The sequence below is a fragment of the Barbus barbus genome (assembly GCF_936440315.1).
Source record: "Barbus barbus genome assembly, chromosome: 7".
Taxonomy (NCBI): domain Eukaryota; kingdom Metazoa; phylum Chordata; class Actinopteri; order Cypriniformes; family Cyprinidae; genus Barbus; species Barbus barbus.
Window position 1 is genome coordinate 26,072,143 of NC_136735.1, and position 18,716 is coordinate 26,090,858.

General features: G+C 36.8%; 1 protein-coding gene across 1 annotated transcript in view; it reads left to right on the plus strand.

Annotated features, from left to right (window-relative positions):
- The window catches only part of LOC306872632 (dorsal-ventral patterning tolloid-like protein 1), a 44,138-nt gene extending 34,548 nt beyond the window's left edge, over window positions 1–9,590 (plus strand). Inside the window, exons 18-22 of the mRNA XM_079421282.1 lie at window positions 1,100–1,225; window positions 4,010–4,137; window positions 5,851–6,064; window positions 6,462–6,712; window positions 6,856–9,590. Coding sequence (XP_079277408.1) covers window positions 1,100–1,225; window positions 4,010–4,137; window positions 5,851–6,064; window positions 6,462–6,712; window positions 6,856–6,990 — 854 coding nt within the window. The 3' untranslated portion in view covers window positions 6,991–9,590. The remainder of the gene's footprint in view (window positions 1–1,099; window positions 1,226–4,009; window positions 4,138–5,850; window positions 6,065–6,461; window positions 6,713–6,855) is intronic.
- Window positions 9,591–18,716: the final 9,126 nt, after the last annotated feature.

Below are 18,716 nucleotides of genomic sequence, written 5' to 3' on the forward strand. Positions count from 1 at the left end.
GACAGAGCTGATTCATTTCTTCTATATGCACAGTAAAGAATGCAAGATTTTGATGCGCTGGACTTTTAAAATGATTTTTCTGGAGTAGGGTTGATTTTTATGAGGCACACTTATCTCCTCAGCTGTGACATTTTATTATCAAACATTCTTTTTTTTTAGGAAATATAAGAATAGGGTGCTCTTCACGGTATCATCTGCACACTAACATAGTGGGAAATGGTTAAAGACATGCTTTGAAAACAGCATTAATTATGAAAAATGTGTGGTGACCCACAAAGACTTGGGTCTCTCCATCTGTCATTCATTGGGTTTGTATGATAAATATACTGGTGGTTTTGAGCAGTGGTTGAAGTGTGATAATTAGCTAAACCCTGAGACTTTCATGGAAATAACAGCTTTCATGAGGCTTCTGACTCATGGGACACTGGGGGCGTAGAGATGCGCAATGGGGAAAAATAACAACTTTCAGCCATTAAGTGACACATTTAATTTACACTTATCAAGCACATAGACTAAATATTCTATCACTTTTTTTTAATCACTTAGCGCTTCCCCAACAACATCCCCAACTGTTTGACATTCATTGTTTTAAAAGGGGAAAAGGGGGCAGTTGTGCCCAATGATCTCTTGGTTTATTTGGAAGAGTGTTGTTTTTGTCCCAATTAACTGCAGGAATTATGCAAATCAGATAATGGTACATCTATAATAAATGCATCTATAATGAACCTAATTTACATAAAATGAAGGTGTGCTAGAAAAACAGCTTTATTTAAATTTGGTATTTCTCCGTTTCAATTCATTTAGCATGTGGTTAAATGGATTGTGGCTGGTTACAGAAGAAGATGCAGGGTTTTATGGTGAAATATCAGACATTTTTTCACTGTCCTTCTCTTTTGGCTAATGAACTGATACAGGCATGTGACCTCAATCACTTGCTGTAATTGCTCTTAACAGAAAAATAAATAACAAAATCAGACTCCAGATGTCAGAATTTATCATGCAGATTCCGAAATGTCTCAAAGGATTTGGATGGATCTCATATCTTCCTTCTGTTTCAGATGAACTAACAATTCATCATTCTCTTCTCTTTTTGTTACAGATAAAGATGAATGTTCAAAGGATAATGGTGGATGCCAGCATGAGTGTATCAACACTATTGGCAGCTATGTGTGCCAGTGCCGCAATGGCTTTATTCTTCATGAGAACAAACATGACTGCAAGGAAGGTATGTACAGGCACTCGCAAAAGAATAATAGTGGCTAGAAAAGGATAAGTGAGGGTAGTCATCTGGTGGTGGGGCTTCTAGCATGTGTAAGCATGTTGATTTTATACTACATTCTGCTGAGGAACAGCAAAACCCACAAACAACAACAACAAAAAAAACAACTAATGCACCTTTCTTCTCAGCATTTAAGATGCAGAGTAATGTCATTTGTGTGCTGGCCTTCTGGCAGGTTTTCTCTTTTTGTCTCTATTTTGGCTTTTAAAGCTCAGTTACAATTAAGATTTAACTATAGAATTTTTTTTTTTTTTTCAATTTCAATCGGACCTTAACATTTCAATGTGAACCTGTCACAATATAATGCAGGCTTTGAAGAAATTTTGTTATGAAGAATGGAGCTGTTATTGTATAAATAAAACTACATTGGAGCCGATAACAAACCTATAGTGCTCAAAAAAGCTCATCCGAAGAGGCCGTTTACACGGGGGTCTTAAAGGCATAGAAGCAAAAAAACAACCCCATTTATAGAGTCAGAGTGAGGTCAGATAAAATGAAAACAGACCAAACTTTTAATCTAATAATTTTATGATAAAACTGTGTTTGTGGTATTAGTTAGAGCTGCATTATAAATACAGTGAATGAGGTGACTGAACTTAAAGCGTTAAAGTAAACTGTAAAACAGTTGTCCTCCAGATATTCGCACATGTTGAGGCATTTAGATGGTCTGTTACAGTTAAACAGTGTCCCCCACTAAACCTTGCCTTTCATACAAGCACTGTCAACCTCCAGTGTAGCTCTGCCCTGCAGGCCTTTTAACATTTTTGTAGGCTTTGGAAAGTTTAAAGCAGTATGTGTGTGTTTCTCTTTGAAAAGAAAAACAGCTCGACCTAAGGAGATGAGGATAGAGACATTACCCTTTAAGCTCCAGAGTCAGGGTCAAGAATTTAATGTGTGTGTGTGTGTGTGTGCGCAAGTCAGTAGTAACAATAGATCAGTTTTACTAGTTGCCTGTACAAGTATTACTAGTGAATTTACACAGGAATATCAGGAGTCAAGAGCTGTCTGGAGTATTGTGCTGTAAAATAAATGATGTAACACTTAGAGGATATACGACCTAGAAACACACAAATAACGCTTTTCAAGTCACCATAAGTATTCACATTCAAACACATACAAACCAATAGCATTCGAAGCAGCCAAGCATGTGTGCATGTGTGAGTGTGAACACCAGAGGCAGAACACTGAAAATACATTTGATCATTAATGCACACTGACCTGATTTTGAGAGGGAAGAATAGAGGCTTAACCAGACTTAGTGCTCGTGTGTTTGTGTGTGTGTGTGTGTGTGTGTATTGTGATAGTGGTAATACTGTACCTGATACAGTGGGGTCCAAAAGTCTGATACCACATTGTAAAAATTCAACCTGGAAACAAATACAAAGTTTTAAAATGTAATAATAAAATAAAATAAGTTATGATAGTAAAATAATAAAATATAGTATGATGAAGTCAAGAAACATCATTTAGAGTTCAGAACATCTAGGTCACTAATCAAATAACCAAATTTGTGTCATTGACCATATGGACTCTTTTGTACAAAAGGTCAAACGCTTCCATTAAAAGCACAATGATCGTGGAACATTCTCAATCATGCTGGATAATCATGAGTTCATATAGTTTAAGTTGTACTGTCATTAAAACATAAGGCAAGGAAAGTTTACTTAAAAAAAATCATAAAAAGGTTCATAAAATTAAAAACCTATACAATAAAAAGCTTATAAAAATAAAGAATTAATTAATTGAAATTAAAATGGCATAAATTAAATGAATATGAGTGACATAAAAACAAAATGTTTAAAGACAAGTGTGATCCGTACAGTGCAGAAACAGTGCTCAATCAAATAAAGTCATGTACATTAATCAATTCAACTTTTCACAATTTATAATGTGTAATGCAAAATACAAGCACTTTCACTAGTGGTCTCAGGCTTTGGTCTCTTCTGTATGTGGAGATGGAGAAAGCAACAGCAGGTCAGATTGTTCTCAGTCATTCACACTTAGCAAGAGAGTTGCACACCCATTCTAACACTCATATATACAGCAGGGTTTTGGACTTTTGGTGAAAATGTTTTTCTGACCTGGTTCCTCAGGGTCACAGCAGGTTTACTGACAGCGTGGATCTAGCTGTAATCACTTGTCCTTATGCACACGCACACACACACACACACACACACACACAGTAATCACACCTGCCATTTTTGGCCAAAAATTCCAAAATAATATTTTGAACATTTTCTAGTAGGATGAGTGAGGATAAGTTAAAGAAAGCTAGTCTCTTGTAAAAGAGATCTACTCTAGCTTATTGGAAAGCTGAGACTCAGGTAAACCTATGAGCCCAGGTAAACATAGTAAAGGTTAAGCATTCTGTACTGGTGTTTCTGTGATGTTCACACCTCACAACCAGGGCAAAGCTCAAAGTATGAGTTGCTACTCTTCATTTGGACAAAGGCTTCTGTGACATAAGTGTGTTGACCTACAGTGGACCCTTTTCACAGATTGTGATGACATGTTTCCACAGTTATTAACATCATACATCTAGCTAGTTTATTTATTTTGATTTTTTTTTCTAACACTATACTTTGTAAACGCAAATGCAAAAAAGGGAAAATTTTCCTGGATGCACTCATGGGTTATTGTTATCTAAACTATATCACTCACGTGTTATTATTGTGCTGCATCACTATTTCTAATGATCTTTACTCTCTTCACCCCATACTTGTTTATCAGCTGAGTGTGAGCACAAGATTCACAGCACAAGTGGAACCATCAGCAGTCCGAACTGGCCTGACAAATACCCCAGCAGGAAGGAGTGCACATGGGACATCACTGCAACCCCAGGCCACCGGGTCAAGATTGTGAGTCTTTATATAATTTTGTGCTATAAGTTTAAACAATGCAATTTAATTTACATTAAACACAAACATCTTAAACTTTTCACTCGGTACAAACAAGCAGCACACGAGCAGAGACACAAACACACATGTAATCCTACTCTCATGTTCAAAGGCAGATAATCTCACATCACACATAAACACACAAATAATCTCCTCTCAAGCAAACAAACACACCACCATGCAAAGATTTACACATGCATACAAACCCCTACAAAGTCTCACAAACATGCAGAAGATACAAGAAAAGCAAGACATTGAGTAAAGTGCATTAATAAAGCTTTAGCAGTGCCTGTTTGCTCATATTTCAGTTCACAGGTTTGAACATATTAACAAAAATGTTAGCAGACAGCTATGGCAGGGGTTTAGAGGTTGACCTCAGTGTCTCCCACTGTTCTTTGGATCTGACTTCTGAGTCGTCTGTTTAGACCTAAAGCGATTCTAAATGGCCCTTGTCAGAAAGTAAGTGAAGTAACAAAAAGGAGAATTTTATTGTTTGTTTGGATGAGGTAGAAGTGTTTTGGGGAATGATTCCATTAGAATTAATATATCATTTTGGCATTAACGTTTGAAGTACTCATTATTCATTTGTAGAGTAACTTTATCACCACGCTCATGCTTTTATTGCTCTCTCTCTGTGTAGCCATAACAGCTGGCTTTTTACATAATGATAATGTTGTAAACACTAAAGGTACAACTTTAAAACATGTAATTCAAACTCATGCGGTGGTTCAGGGATTTGCAGATGCTCCAACACAACACAGTTTTGTAAAGGCAAGCCAGTTCACTCAGTGGCTATCTTGGCAACGCCCTTAAGCAGCGGTTTTCGGTTTAGTCCCACAAGGAACCTATTCCCACAGAAAGCTTTACAGATGTATGCAGAATTCACAAGTCGACCTTTGTTTATTAAATATTTTTCCAAATTTGATAAGTGCATTTGTGTTGCTTAATATTTTTTGTGGAAACAGTGATGCATTTTTCAAGATTCTTTGATGAATAGAAAGTTCACAAGACCCATTTTTGTAACAATACAAGCCTTTTCTGTCACTTTTGATCAGTTTATTTGCATCCTTGCTGAATAAAAGTATTAATAATTTTTTTTTTTAATTGAATGACCATAAACTTTTGAACAGCAGTGTATCATTTTAATAATGTTTCAGTATTGTATTGCATTTAAAACATTTATTCAGTTTATTTACATTTACGCATTTAGCAGACGCTTTAATCCAAAGCGACTTACATTGCATTCAAGTTACAGTTTTTACATTTTATCAGCTCTTGCTTTCCCTGGGAATCGAACCCATGACCTTGGCGTTGCTAGCGCCATGCTCTACTATTTGAGCTACAGGAAAGCCTAAACTTAAATTTAAACTTAGCTGCTTTTTATTTAGTCTTGCTAATGTACATGAAACAAACAAAGCCTCTATAAACATTTAATTGAAACTTGAGATTTTAATTCCTATAGCCGCTGCAATGAATATTGGCTTGTCCTAGTCACAGCCAAACATGTTTATCTGCTCCTTAAATATGTCAGATGTGTCCGACTTCTAGCTGAGGAGGTCAAAGAAGAGAGATCTCCTTTTTTTTACAGTTGATTGGCTTGAATTAATGTCCGTGACTGCTGCAAAATAATTTTCTCCTAATATTTTTTCCTCTGTTTTGTCTTTGTATCTCTAGTCTTTTAATGAGTTTGAGATTGAGCAGCACCAAGAATGTGCATATGATCACCTGGAGGCCTTTGACGGCGATTCGGACAAGACGCCTATCCTGAGCCGTCTGTGTGGCAGTAAGATTCCAGAACCGCTCATTTCCACAGGCAACAAGATGTACCTACGCTTCATCTCCGATGCCTCAGTGCAAAGGAAAGGCTTTCAGGCCACTCATTCCACTGGTAACTACCCTGTCTTTTAAGTATATTTTAATTATTTGCATGTATTAGATCAGATGTGATTCAAGTGTTCATACAAGCAATTCTCATGTCATGCTGACAGTTTAACAGACCCCTCTAGTGGATCATTACTGCACTGCATGTTGACTAATGTCCCTGAAGTGTTGCCTTTTCTCATTTGACTTGTCGCTAAGTTCCGCCCACCCGGGCTATTGTTGCTCATTATATCATTTGATCATTTATATCAACTGAGAAGAGAAGAGATTTATTTGCCAGTTATTACTACTGGTAATATTAGTTTAAGTGAACAGAACTGTTTCTAATAGGATGAAGGGTTAACAGATTTTTAGTAAATCAGTGATGATCAACAGACAGTATATGTGTGTTTCTTTGTGTATAGAATGTGGCGGTAGGCTGAAAGCAGAAGCACGGCAGAAGAACCTGTATTCTCATGCTCAGTTTGGGGATAATAACTACCCCGGCCACAGCGATTGCGAGTGGCTCATAACGGCAGAGTCAGGTTACGGCATCGAGCTCACCTTCACCACCTTTGAGGTAGAGGAGGAGGCCGACTGCGGGTACGATTACATCGAACTTTACGATGGCTACGACACTGGAGCGCACAAACTCGGACGCTTTTGTGGATCTGGGGTATGAGCAGTGTGTGCATGTGTAATACTGTTGAGTTTACGAATTTATACTGTTGTGTGATACGGTGGAGTTTAGTTTTTACTGCTGTCTTATATCATAAAGCTTCCTGTATGTCTTCAACTGACCGCTCTCTCTCTGTTTAGCCTCGTGAGGAGCTTTACTCTGCTGGCGATGCCGTGTTCATTCATTTCCACTCTGATGACACAATCAGTAAGAAAGGCTTCCATATCCGCTACACTAGCACAAAGTTTCAGGAGGCGCTACACACACGCAAGTAACATCTCCCCGAGAGGGAAAAGAGACTCCAGAGAGACAAAATGTTACAAGGACAAACAGACTCCAGAAAACTATTAAGGTTGATTTATATCAATCAGAAACCCTGCCGTGATGTGTTTCCTGCATTGGATTTGCCTCTTTTTGTTCAGCCACTGTGGACGTGCTGCCATATTGACCCTAAACACAAATCAGCTGCTCTTATGTGTAGGATAGCTCTGCCCACTGGAGTGGTATCCTGCAGTCACTGACTGGACCAGTGTCGTAAATCAACCCCTGGAAAAAAAAAAAGACGCTCATACACAAAAACTTTTGTTGGCTCTCCATTCTTCAGATAAGCCAGTTATATATAGAGTTGCACACTGAAACTAAGAGACAATGACAATAAGACAACAAGGAACTGCTATTGTGTGTGTGTGCATATTGCTCTGGACAGCATGGACAGTTTGGCTGCTGATGCCACACCACACTGTACCTCAACTAAACTATGTGTGTATGTGGATGTGTGTGTTTGAGAGAGAGAGAGGCCTTCAAATACCAGCCTGAACTCATTCAAATGTTTTTAAATTTATGTGGTTGTAATTTTACAATTATTCTTTTAGCTTTATGGCAAAACCCATTTTCAGAAGTGCAAAAGTAAATATGTAGCCCTATTTAACAATAAGCTTCCTTAAATACATGTAGCCCATTGTTTACGCTGTGACAAACATAATTTGACTCAAGTGGTTAGAACTACATGACAATGGGTCTTATTCACAAAGTGTGCATGAAATATGCGCAAACATCATGATTCAACAATAACTTTCACACTAAGATTTATTGTGCGGAAATCACATGCTCTGGGTGGCCTTATAATCGTGTTAGGATGAAATGTTATGAATAGCTGTTTAATCTTTAATAGATTTCATCATATACCGTGAAAAGCAGCATTATAGCTGAGTTTTCTTTGTATGACAATGCAGATACATGTATGTACAGCTGAGTGTCGATTACGTTTGAAATGGTTTTGAGGATGGCACACTTGGCATTGCTCTAGGATCTTTCTGCACATGCTTTTAGGTGACAAAAGACGGCAAAGAAAAGGCTGTGCAAATTAATTATTTATGCAAATAACCTCACCACACTCATTTAAAAATACTCAGTTATGAACAAATTCATGTGCTTACATAAATTAGGTGGAAACAATCATGAGAAGTTTTCCTTTTCTTACAAATACAAAATAATCCCAGCAGTTTTAAGTGAATGAGACCCAGTGTCTTGTACTTTGTTCGTGAGCAGGCCCACAAGGAATCTGCATTCCTGTTACATTTACTCTACAAAGTTGCTCCATACCTTGTGTGTTCACACTTTGCATTATTTGGTAATGCTTTCAGCCATCAATAGAGTGTTCCATTTCACACAATACATACTTTTTTTTTCTTAAAATGTGAAAAAGTCTGCAGATTCTATCTGGGCCTTCTTATGAGTTGCAGAAACCATGTAAAGTTGTTTGAATTGTTTTGCGTGTGTGTGAGAGATGGAACTGATAGAATATTCTCTGCTGAAGAAACCAGAGATTTTCTCACTCTTCCTGTAACTCCTCCTGAAGAAGTGAACAATGAACATGATGTGAACTGGAAATGATGTTATAAAGCCGTGCATAAGATGTCTGTTACAGCTGTGACAACTGACTACAACCACCTTAACCCTGTGCGCTTTATATGCACTTAACACAGAAAGACTGTATGGAACTGTGTTCTCCAATCATGGAAATGAACCCGTGAGCAGTACCAATGAAGCTGAAAAAACTCACAGAGCAAGGGAATGTTCTCTGTTGCTATATTCCCAATGACAAGTTTTCCCTGCTTGACAAAAAAAGCAAAGTCGCTGTTGAAGGGAATTCCTACGGTGCTATTCAGTGTCTCAAAAACACGACAGGTCCCACGAGGCAATGCTCCAGCCATTCAGTGAATGTGCTGGTGCAATGGAGAGGCAGCGTTGAAATAATGTTGCTCATCAACACAGAAAGAACATTGACAAAATACTCACAGCATTGACAGCACTAGTGTTGTGGAGGAACAATTATTGCCTTAGAACCAAAATGTACATTGTTGCACATGATGTTTCTGTAGATAATTGTTTTTATTTTTTTTTTCAAATTATTATATTTTATTTGATATTAAGTTTAATGAACTTGAACCTTTATGTTAAGAAAGAAATTTAAATGGACTGACCTGAAGCCGTCCCCTTCTGTCCACAAACACCCACCCACATACACACACACACACACACACTTGTCTGCATATATGCTTATACATGATCATGTGCACACACACACAAACTAATGTTACAATAATCTTAATGCTTTAAAGTCAGCAGTAAGACTGTGTTAACTGTGACGTATGTGTGCATCTATTGGTCTGTGTGTTACACAGCACAGGTCATGTGACTGTTCTGACTTGTGTGAGTATTTCTGTATGTGCCAAGTTCCTGTTGACTCTAGATGATCTATGAGAACTATGACGTATGACAATGTGAAACATGATTTATTCACCCGTTATATCAGCCTAATGATGAAGAAGGACTCTTCACTCTCAACAGTGATTAAACTCATGTCAGGTCAATTAAATGTATGGTCTCATTTGTTCTTACTTCCTCTCTTTTTGTACAGTAGACACATTACTTGTGTGATCCCTGCACTTCTTGTAAGCGAAGTTTTTTTGAAAGTCATAATATTTGTTTATGAAGATAGAAAAGTCAAAACTGTCATATATTTGAGCTTCTTCAAAATTGAAAACTGCCTCAGCCAACTTCAGGAGATACCTTGTCATGCTTTTTAAACACTACTAAAGCAATATTGTCATAGATGTTTTCGGTTGTTTTTCCTGATTCAAATAATTTATTATACTGTACATACATACACACATAGATAAATAAAGAAACATTTACATGCAGTAGTTAAAATTCAGTTTTAATATGTAATGTACTCATATTAAAATTAAATATTTGAAAAGTGAAAATATCCAAGGCTGTCCAAATTGGAAATGAAAACCCCTCAAAACACAAGGAGGTGCCAACACTTATGTTAGTGGTCCATAACGTCTACACTTCAAATGCCATAATGGCTGATTCGGTAGCTAATTTTTCTTGATGTGTTTTTATAGGCACATCGAAAAGTATAGGCTGTCTATATTTAGTTTTATTAAGCTTTTATGCATCTTGAAAAAGGTGGTTGCTACAAGTGGACTAAATTGGACTGCGTTGTAAAATATTGAATTATCATATTTAAGTAAAAACTATAAAAGATGCCTTTATGGATGTCTCAAATAAAGCAAATTGACAATTAGAAAAAAATTAGGTAATTGTATTAAACTAACTGATATTACAACTACTTGAGTATCAAAAAAAGTAGGTAGGCCTGCAGGTAGGTTTTTATAAATATGGCACAGCTGCCTATTGTTGCTGGACTCTATTTAGAGCAAATTACTCATAGGATTAATCTTAATGTTAATTTATAGATATACTTTTCTTCAGTATTATATGTTTGTTCTTAATGATGCTAAATAATTGTCTTTTATTAATATAAAACGCATTGTTGGCATGAAGTACAGTAATACAGAAATACCCAGCTAAACTTTTCATTAGGAGCATAAATATAAACAAAAGACTTGTTCTGAGTAAATAGCCTGTTGGAGGTTTATTTGGTGTGCTTCTGAAGAGTCAGATTCAGATTCAGCTTCATGACTGGCTAAAATGAATCATTTGGACCTCTTTGCCAAAGGGTGGCCAACTTTTGGTCCTGGAGAGCCACAGACCTTCAGAGTTTTAGTCCAACCGTGGCAAAATTGGCAATCCTTGATCTTTGTGAACCGCTTTGACCAAACTGATCAATTGATCTTCAAGTTTTTTTGTTTTTGTTTTTTTTCCCTGCAGATTGTCCAAAATTCATAAAAAGTTGTCTTCATTTGTGAAGATTATAGCTTATTGATGAACAGCTTTGTGTGTGTGTGTGTGCAAAAAAAAAAAAAAATAATAAAATAATCCAAAAGCCAGTTGAACAAATCCTACAAAAAAACAGCATTCCTTTAGCTAAATAGACCCTTATGCAATAAATGTAATTTTTGAAATCATATGTGTGTATGAATCAGGTTTTACACTGTGGGGATCAAATGACTTATTGAACGATCATAAACAATGTTAAACTATTATCATTTTTTTAATTTTCAAAATAACATGAATTATATTATAATTTTATTTTGTTAAATTATATATTATCAGTGTCAGAGTTTTGATGAAGCCTAAATTAATAGTTCAAATGTCTGCTAATAGGTGTCTGTAATATCAGAAAACTACCACCAGATGGCAGCACGCTTTCTAACATCAATACGAGGCCACACGGACTCTAGAACAGATGGAGTTTCACAAACATTCCCTGAGTGTAGCTATCCACCCTATCTGCCCTAAATAGTATTGAAAATTACTAATATCACATAGAATTTAGGATCAATAGTATGTACATTGGGACTCAGGCAGTGTCTAATTTTGTATTTGTGCCTTAAAAAAATCAGGTAAGTGCAGTCTGGGGTGGAATCTGAATTCTGAGCATATAATCACACTAGAGATCTCAGTTCAAGTGTATATCATCAAACTTTCTAGCTTTTTTCTCTCTGTGTGTGTTTGTTTAGCTTAGTTTTTTACCTGCATCCATTGGATTGTGTTTGTTCTGTTGTCGTATAGGGTTGAGGATTCTTCCTTCTTCTCTTTCAGCCTCATTCTTTCTGGGTCTCTGCTTAGAGATGACATTGTGATTTTAATTGGATTTTCCCTCTGCACTAATCTCTTTTGATAGCTAGATTGGAGCCAGACCATTTTATAAAAGAGTCACATTTGTTTTTTTGTCTGGTTTTCCACCAACATACAACACCCCTGTACAGTGCATCCGGAAAGTACCTACATTTCACTGCTGGTTATACCCTGTATAATTGTGTATGTGACAAATAAAAACTCTTGAATCTTGAAAGTATTCACAGCGCTTCACTTTTTCCACATTTTGTTATGTTACAAACTTGTTCCAAAATGGATTAAATTATTTTCCACAAAATTCTAAAAACAATACCCCATAATGACAATGTGAAATAAGTTTAAATCTTTGCTAATTTATTAAAAATAAATAACAAAAGAAATCACATGTACATAAGTATTCACAGCCTTTGCCATGCCACTCAAATTGAACTCAGGTGCATCCTGTTTCCACTGATCATCCTTGAGATGTTTCTACCACTTGACTGGAGTCCACCTGTGGTACATTGAGTTATTGATGATTTGGAAAGGCAAACACCTGTCTATAAGGTCCCACAGGTAACCGTGTATGTCAGAGCACAAACCAAGCCATAAAGTCCAAGGAATTGTCTGTAGACCTCGCTGAGAGGATTGTATCGAGGCACAGATCTGGGGAAGGGTACAGAAACAATTCTGCAGCATTGAAGGGTCACAGAAGCATGTAGTCTCTGTTAACCTTAATGGAAGAAGTTTGAAACAACCAGGACTCTTCCTAGAGCTGGCCTCCTGGCCAAACTGAGAAACTGATGGAGAAGGGTCTTGGTTAGACAGGTGACCAAGAACCTGATCATCCTCCACCTCCATGATCATACGTGGAGATAGGAGAAACCTACAGAAGGACAATCATCACTGCAACACTCCACCAATCTGGGCTTTATGACAATGTGACAAGACTCAATCCTCTCCTCAGTGGAGACACATGAAAACACACTTGGGATTTGCTAAAAAAAAAAAAAAAAGCACCTAAAGAACCCTCAGACTACCTCAGGCAAGATTTTCTGGTCTGATAAACCTCAATTTTAAGCATCATGTTTGAAGGAAACCAGCTCTGCTCATCACCTGCAAAGTACTATCCCAAAAGTAAAGTGTGCTGGTGGCAGCCTCATGCTGTGGGGGTATTTTGCAGCGGCAGGGACTAAGGGACTCATCAGAGTAGAAAAAAAGCTCAGTGCACCAAAATATTGAGATGGCATTAATGAATTGATTGAGAAAGCATTAATGATAATGATTCAGAATCTCAGACTGGGAAGAAGGTTCATCTTCCAAAAGGACAACAATCCTAAGCACACAGCAATTTTAACAAAGGAGTGGCTGCGGGAGAACTCTGTGAATGTCCTTGAGTGGCCCAGCCAGAGCCCAGACTTGAACCTGACTGAACAACTCTGGAGAGATCTGAAAACCGACGCTCCCCATCCAACCTGATGGAGCTTGAGAGGTCTTGCAAAGGAGAATAGGAGAAACCGTCCTAAAATAGATGTGCCAAGCTTGTAGCATCATACTCAAAAAGACAAAAAGGCTGTAATTGTTACCAGAGGTGCTTCAACAAAGTATCGAGCCAAGGCTGTGAATTCTTCTGTACATGTGTTTTTATTTTTAATAAATTTGCAAAGATTTCAAACAAACTTCGTTCACGTTATCACGTTGGGGTATCGTTTGTAGAATTTACTTAACACTGAGATGTGAAAATCTAGGCAGAACACACACAAACATAGCTTTAACATGGACATCATTACCACATTCAACATATGCATGTGGTATAAGATTATTGATCAAATATAATAATTCATTTAAATTACTGGATAACTTGAGAACAAAGTGTTAAAAACACAACCCCATCACAATCTCAAATAAATAACGGGGTTGAGTGTGATGGGGTTGTGATTTTTTGCTCAAAACAGTCCCTGCCCTAAATGTAGTGAATAACAGGAGAGCACATGTATGCATGACATTAAGAAATCATGTATATTGTTAAAATAACAGATCATTTTCTATCTTTATTTGATGTAACAGGGTTGAGTCGTTAAGCCTGACAATCACAATATCACAATATTAATAATGTTATAGTTATAAAAGAAGGTGGTAACTTGCCTATGTCTGCTCACAATTTTGTTCAGAAGAGTTATATGATGTCACTTCCTATTATTGATGTCACATAAGGATCAGTTCATTACTTTTTATGGGGGGATAATGATTTGTGTAACGGGGGTTGAGGGGTTACTGAGGTACGGGAACTAAATAATATGATTTTAATGAATAATCATGAATTTACTTAGAAAAAAAACATTACCAGCAAAAAAGCACAGATAGATATTTATGAGAATAGCAAAATGTATGGACTTTTTTCTAATTTTATTATTCATATCCCAAGTACACTTTCATAGAAGACCCATGAGGGACATGACAAAATAGGTGGTGTCAACAGAAAAAAAAACAAGATAATTTCTAATATATAGATAAAATGTATGTCATGTTTTTAAACCTTATTAAAGGAGACATTTCAATTAATACAAAAAGATTTTAAAAACAGATTTTGGTGACCCAATAGATAAAATACACTTAAAAAGGTCAGAGGGACTCAAATCATACCGGTTTCATGACTCCACTACTGATTGCATCTCTCTCTTTGGTTGTGTTTTCCAGTGATTTTCTGTAGGTGATATTGTTATGCCAAGTAGGTGGTGTCAAGTGACATTGAATCACTCACACTTACCTCTAGCTTGCTCAGTTTGGGACACTTGATTTCTAGCGATTATCGTCAATTTGATTTCACAGATACTATTTAAACTGAACTGAGCTAGACAATGACATCACTGAATTCAATAATGAAATGCCTTTAACTGAAAATTGAGTGTTTAATCTTATTATTATACATTACTGACACTCTATCCTCCAATTCCATACTGTTAAGTGCTTTGACACAATCTGTATCGTTAAAAGCGCTATATAAATAAAGGTGACTTGACTTACAATCATGCTGTTGGTCTGAATATCAACAGGATTCTGAATTACAATAGCAACTGTGATATTGCTGTATATGACAATTACAGTTGTGCTTATGACCTTAAACGCTCATTTGGTGGCATGAGATTGCTACATGTTATTGTAACAGTAATTCCTTTTCTTCATTCTGTCTGGCTTTCTTTCTCATTTTCATTTTATCCCCCATCTCTCTATTTGTGTCTGTCTGTGTCTGGTTGTTTCATTAGTTTGTATTGATGAATGGATCAGGAGATTTAAGTGGATGAGTTACATTGATCTGTGCAACACACACACACACACACACACACACACACACACACACACACACGTTGGTTTTTGTGGTCTATGGGGACTCTCCATAGGCGTAATGGTTTCTATACTGAACAAACTGTGTGTGCTATTGCCCTACACCAACCCTACACCTAAACTTAGCCCTCACAGGAGACTTTGTGCATTTTTAGATTTTCAAAAAAACACCATTTAGTATGTTTTTTAAGCCTTTTGAATTACGGAGACATAGGCAGTGTCCTCATAAACCACCTTCATATTGTAATACCTCTGTCATACCCATGTCATTATACAAATTTGTGTCCTCATAAACCACATAAACACGCACACACACACACACACACACACACACACACACACACACACACACACACACACACAGTCACCTCTATAAACAACAGTTTCAGATGAAAACAGCATCTCTGCTTTCCTCTCTTCTCCTCCTTTCCCATCTCCCTCTCTGAGCATTCCTTCCTCTTTTTAATCACGATGGTTACACTCGTTTTGTCTGCCAGTAAAAGCCTTTTATCACCCACCTCTCAGATAACTGGAAAGACCCATTATTCCCACACAAGCACACACAGTAATTCCAGGAAACACACACTGATTCTCTGCACACACCTGTTGTGGTAGGTTTAGTTCTTTTGTTGCTACGTCGCATACCTAATTATTTTTTTTACACAGTCAATTAATGGATTAACCTGCCTGACCCTTGACAGACATGGAAAACCAGACAATGTTAAACAAATTAGAACAAATTTCCTGAGCCTTTTTTTTTCAAATGTAATTTGATATGATTATGATATGGGTTGCAGTTTTGTTGAGCACAATCTTGAATTTAGCAATTGACTCTTTTTCAATTCATGAGAGAGAACTGAACTAAATTGAATTGACTAGGATGTTAAATTGAAATCAGAATAACAAGAAAAGAAAAATATAATAAAAAAAAATTCACAGAACAGAGGAGTTTCATTAGTCATCAGGTTTGGTAAGAAAATAATTAATAAAAATAATTAATTTTATTTTTTTCTGTAGGTGGAATTTTAATACTCTAATGTAATCTAATGTTTCTGGATATACTGAAAAACGTCATACGTTGTGTTTAACATGTCTGGGTAATTCATCTGAAAAATGAAATATTTTACTAAAACTACGCTTACAGTTATTATATAGGTTTAGTCATATTTTCATTCCTTAAATTCAACTTTTAGCAACAATTCTGCATCCTGTTTGTTGCCTCAATTCAGTTTCAGCAATATAGATTAAATTATGAATGGTGCCCAGCCTTGATGGCCTGGTGGATATTTTTTAATGAAACCCATTTAACATCTAACCAATTGTAAATGCAAATATTGTTTACTTTCTTCCAGTGGCTCATGTGGTCTTTGCGATGTGCGTCCAATACAAAAAGGTTTTGTAAAAAACTAAAACATTTGATTCATTTGGCAACCCAGGAAGTATCAGTGTGTCTGTCTCTTTAAAGACTCAGAATTGGACAAAATGGCATTTGCTTTAAGTGTGCCATCAAGTAGTTACAAACTATAACTCTCCCCAGTCTTCTATTTGCTCTGGTTGCTAAGCAATGCTGGAAATAGTTTATTACCCAATGCAATTCCACCTCCATCAGTTTTCTACTGGGAACACACACACACACACACACACACACACACACACACACACACACAGACACAGACACAGACACACACACACACACACACACACACACACACACACACACACACACACACACACACACACACACACGAATAGATCAATATGACCCCTAGGGAAGGTTAGGGCCAGTATTTAGCATTTACTGTAAAATCTGTGCTTGGGTAAAAACCCTTTTAAAACCGTTCTGCTAAAAACTGCACAGGGCAATAATAACAGAAACTATGAATCGATGAGCAGTGGAGAAGAGTTGTGTTGACCACGTGACCACTTCATTTTTAATGGGCTTCTTAAATGCTGAAATTGGCAGAAAAAATCCGCCAGCTTGCTCCACACAAGATAAGGGAGGTCGAACAGTCATTGATCGAAGCTAATGATTTTCACATTAAATTGGAGGAAAGGACAGAGACAAAGAGTCAGAGTGAGCGAGGAAGGGGGAAATGTTTTTTCCTCTTCTAATCCTGCTGTAGAAATGACACATCAAGATAGAACTTCCAGCAGCAGTGTTCAACAGTGTTCAGTTAGTTAGCCACCAACTCAGGCCTAGGTAAAACCAATTACTTTACATTGATTTTGATGTGCATATACAATAAATAGTTCAAATCTGCAGTTATTACCTTAAGGACCTATTTCAGCCTGTCTGCACCTGTGAAAATAACTGCTTGGTTTAACAACAAAAGTGGTGTCAAAAGTATTCACATTCATTACTCAAGTAGAAGTATAGATACTAGGGTTTAAAAAGACTTCTGTAGAAGTTGAAGTATCAACTCAAGTTTTTTACTCAAGTAAAAGTGTAAAAGTACTGGTTTCAAAACTACTTAAAGTATAAAAGTAAAAGTAATGGAAGGAAAAAAAATGCCATTAAGGACAAAAGCTTAGGCCGCGGCACAGGGGCCTATTGTGCACTACCCCACCTCCTCAAAAAAACATTTTTCTAAAGGCCATAATGACTATAATGTTATATTAAAATGTTAATGTTGAAAAATGTGGGATGCACTAGGCTACCTGTTTCAGCCGGATATGTGCCCACTGAAAATGAACGCATTTTAGTACAATGCAAATACATTAAAAAACCATATATGTGTACTGAGCACTAACGTGTTGCATGGAGCGGAAGATATGATGACTAGTTGTCTGTAAGTATTGTAATGGTGCAAAAAGTCAAACTTCAGAGGCATGTCATCAATAACCTTTATTGGAATGTAAATGTACATCCAAGCTTAGCTGCAGGAATCTGTGAGGGCAACGGACGAAGAGAAAGCACCCGTTTGATAAATGAGCCAGTAGTGGAGAAATAATAACTTTTAAGAAATAATCTTTTTTGAGTGTGATGTGATTTGTGTCATGTGCAGGTGCGATGGATCGCGTACAAACCAATAGGGTGTCGGAATGGTATAGGTTTATATTCTCATCCAACCACAATTCACTCTATCCGGATGGCGCGATTTATCTGGATAGGTTTTTTTTTTTTTTTGAGCGATGACCAAGGGCGATGCTAGGATTTTCATTTTAGGGGGGCTCAGCCCCCAATGATGGTATAATAATAAAAAATAAATATTTACAAAAAAAATTATTAATAGGGTAGGATGGTATACTAAACTTATTGCAGTATTCCACTGTATTGCATAGATGGGTATAACATCCGAGTACAAGCCAAATACAAGTCTACCTGATCTCACACACACACACACCTGTTTACTGTACAAACCAAAAATGTTACTGTTTGCATTACTAGTACAAATCTTTTTCTATGCTCAAGTACAAACAGAAAATTGTAAACATAAAACATCATATCACTTTAAACTTACACTGACTATCCATATTAGCAATATAAACAACACAGCTATAAGGCTGGACAATGGATTAAACTATGTGGGTGCTGTGATTAACTTTTAAAAGTAAAAAAATAAAAAAACCCCCGCAAAACTGAAGCAGTCTGTGAGAAGGACACACAATGTTTCAATCTCTGTCAATC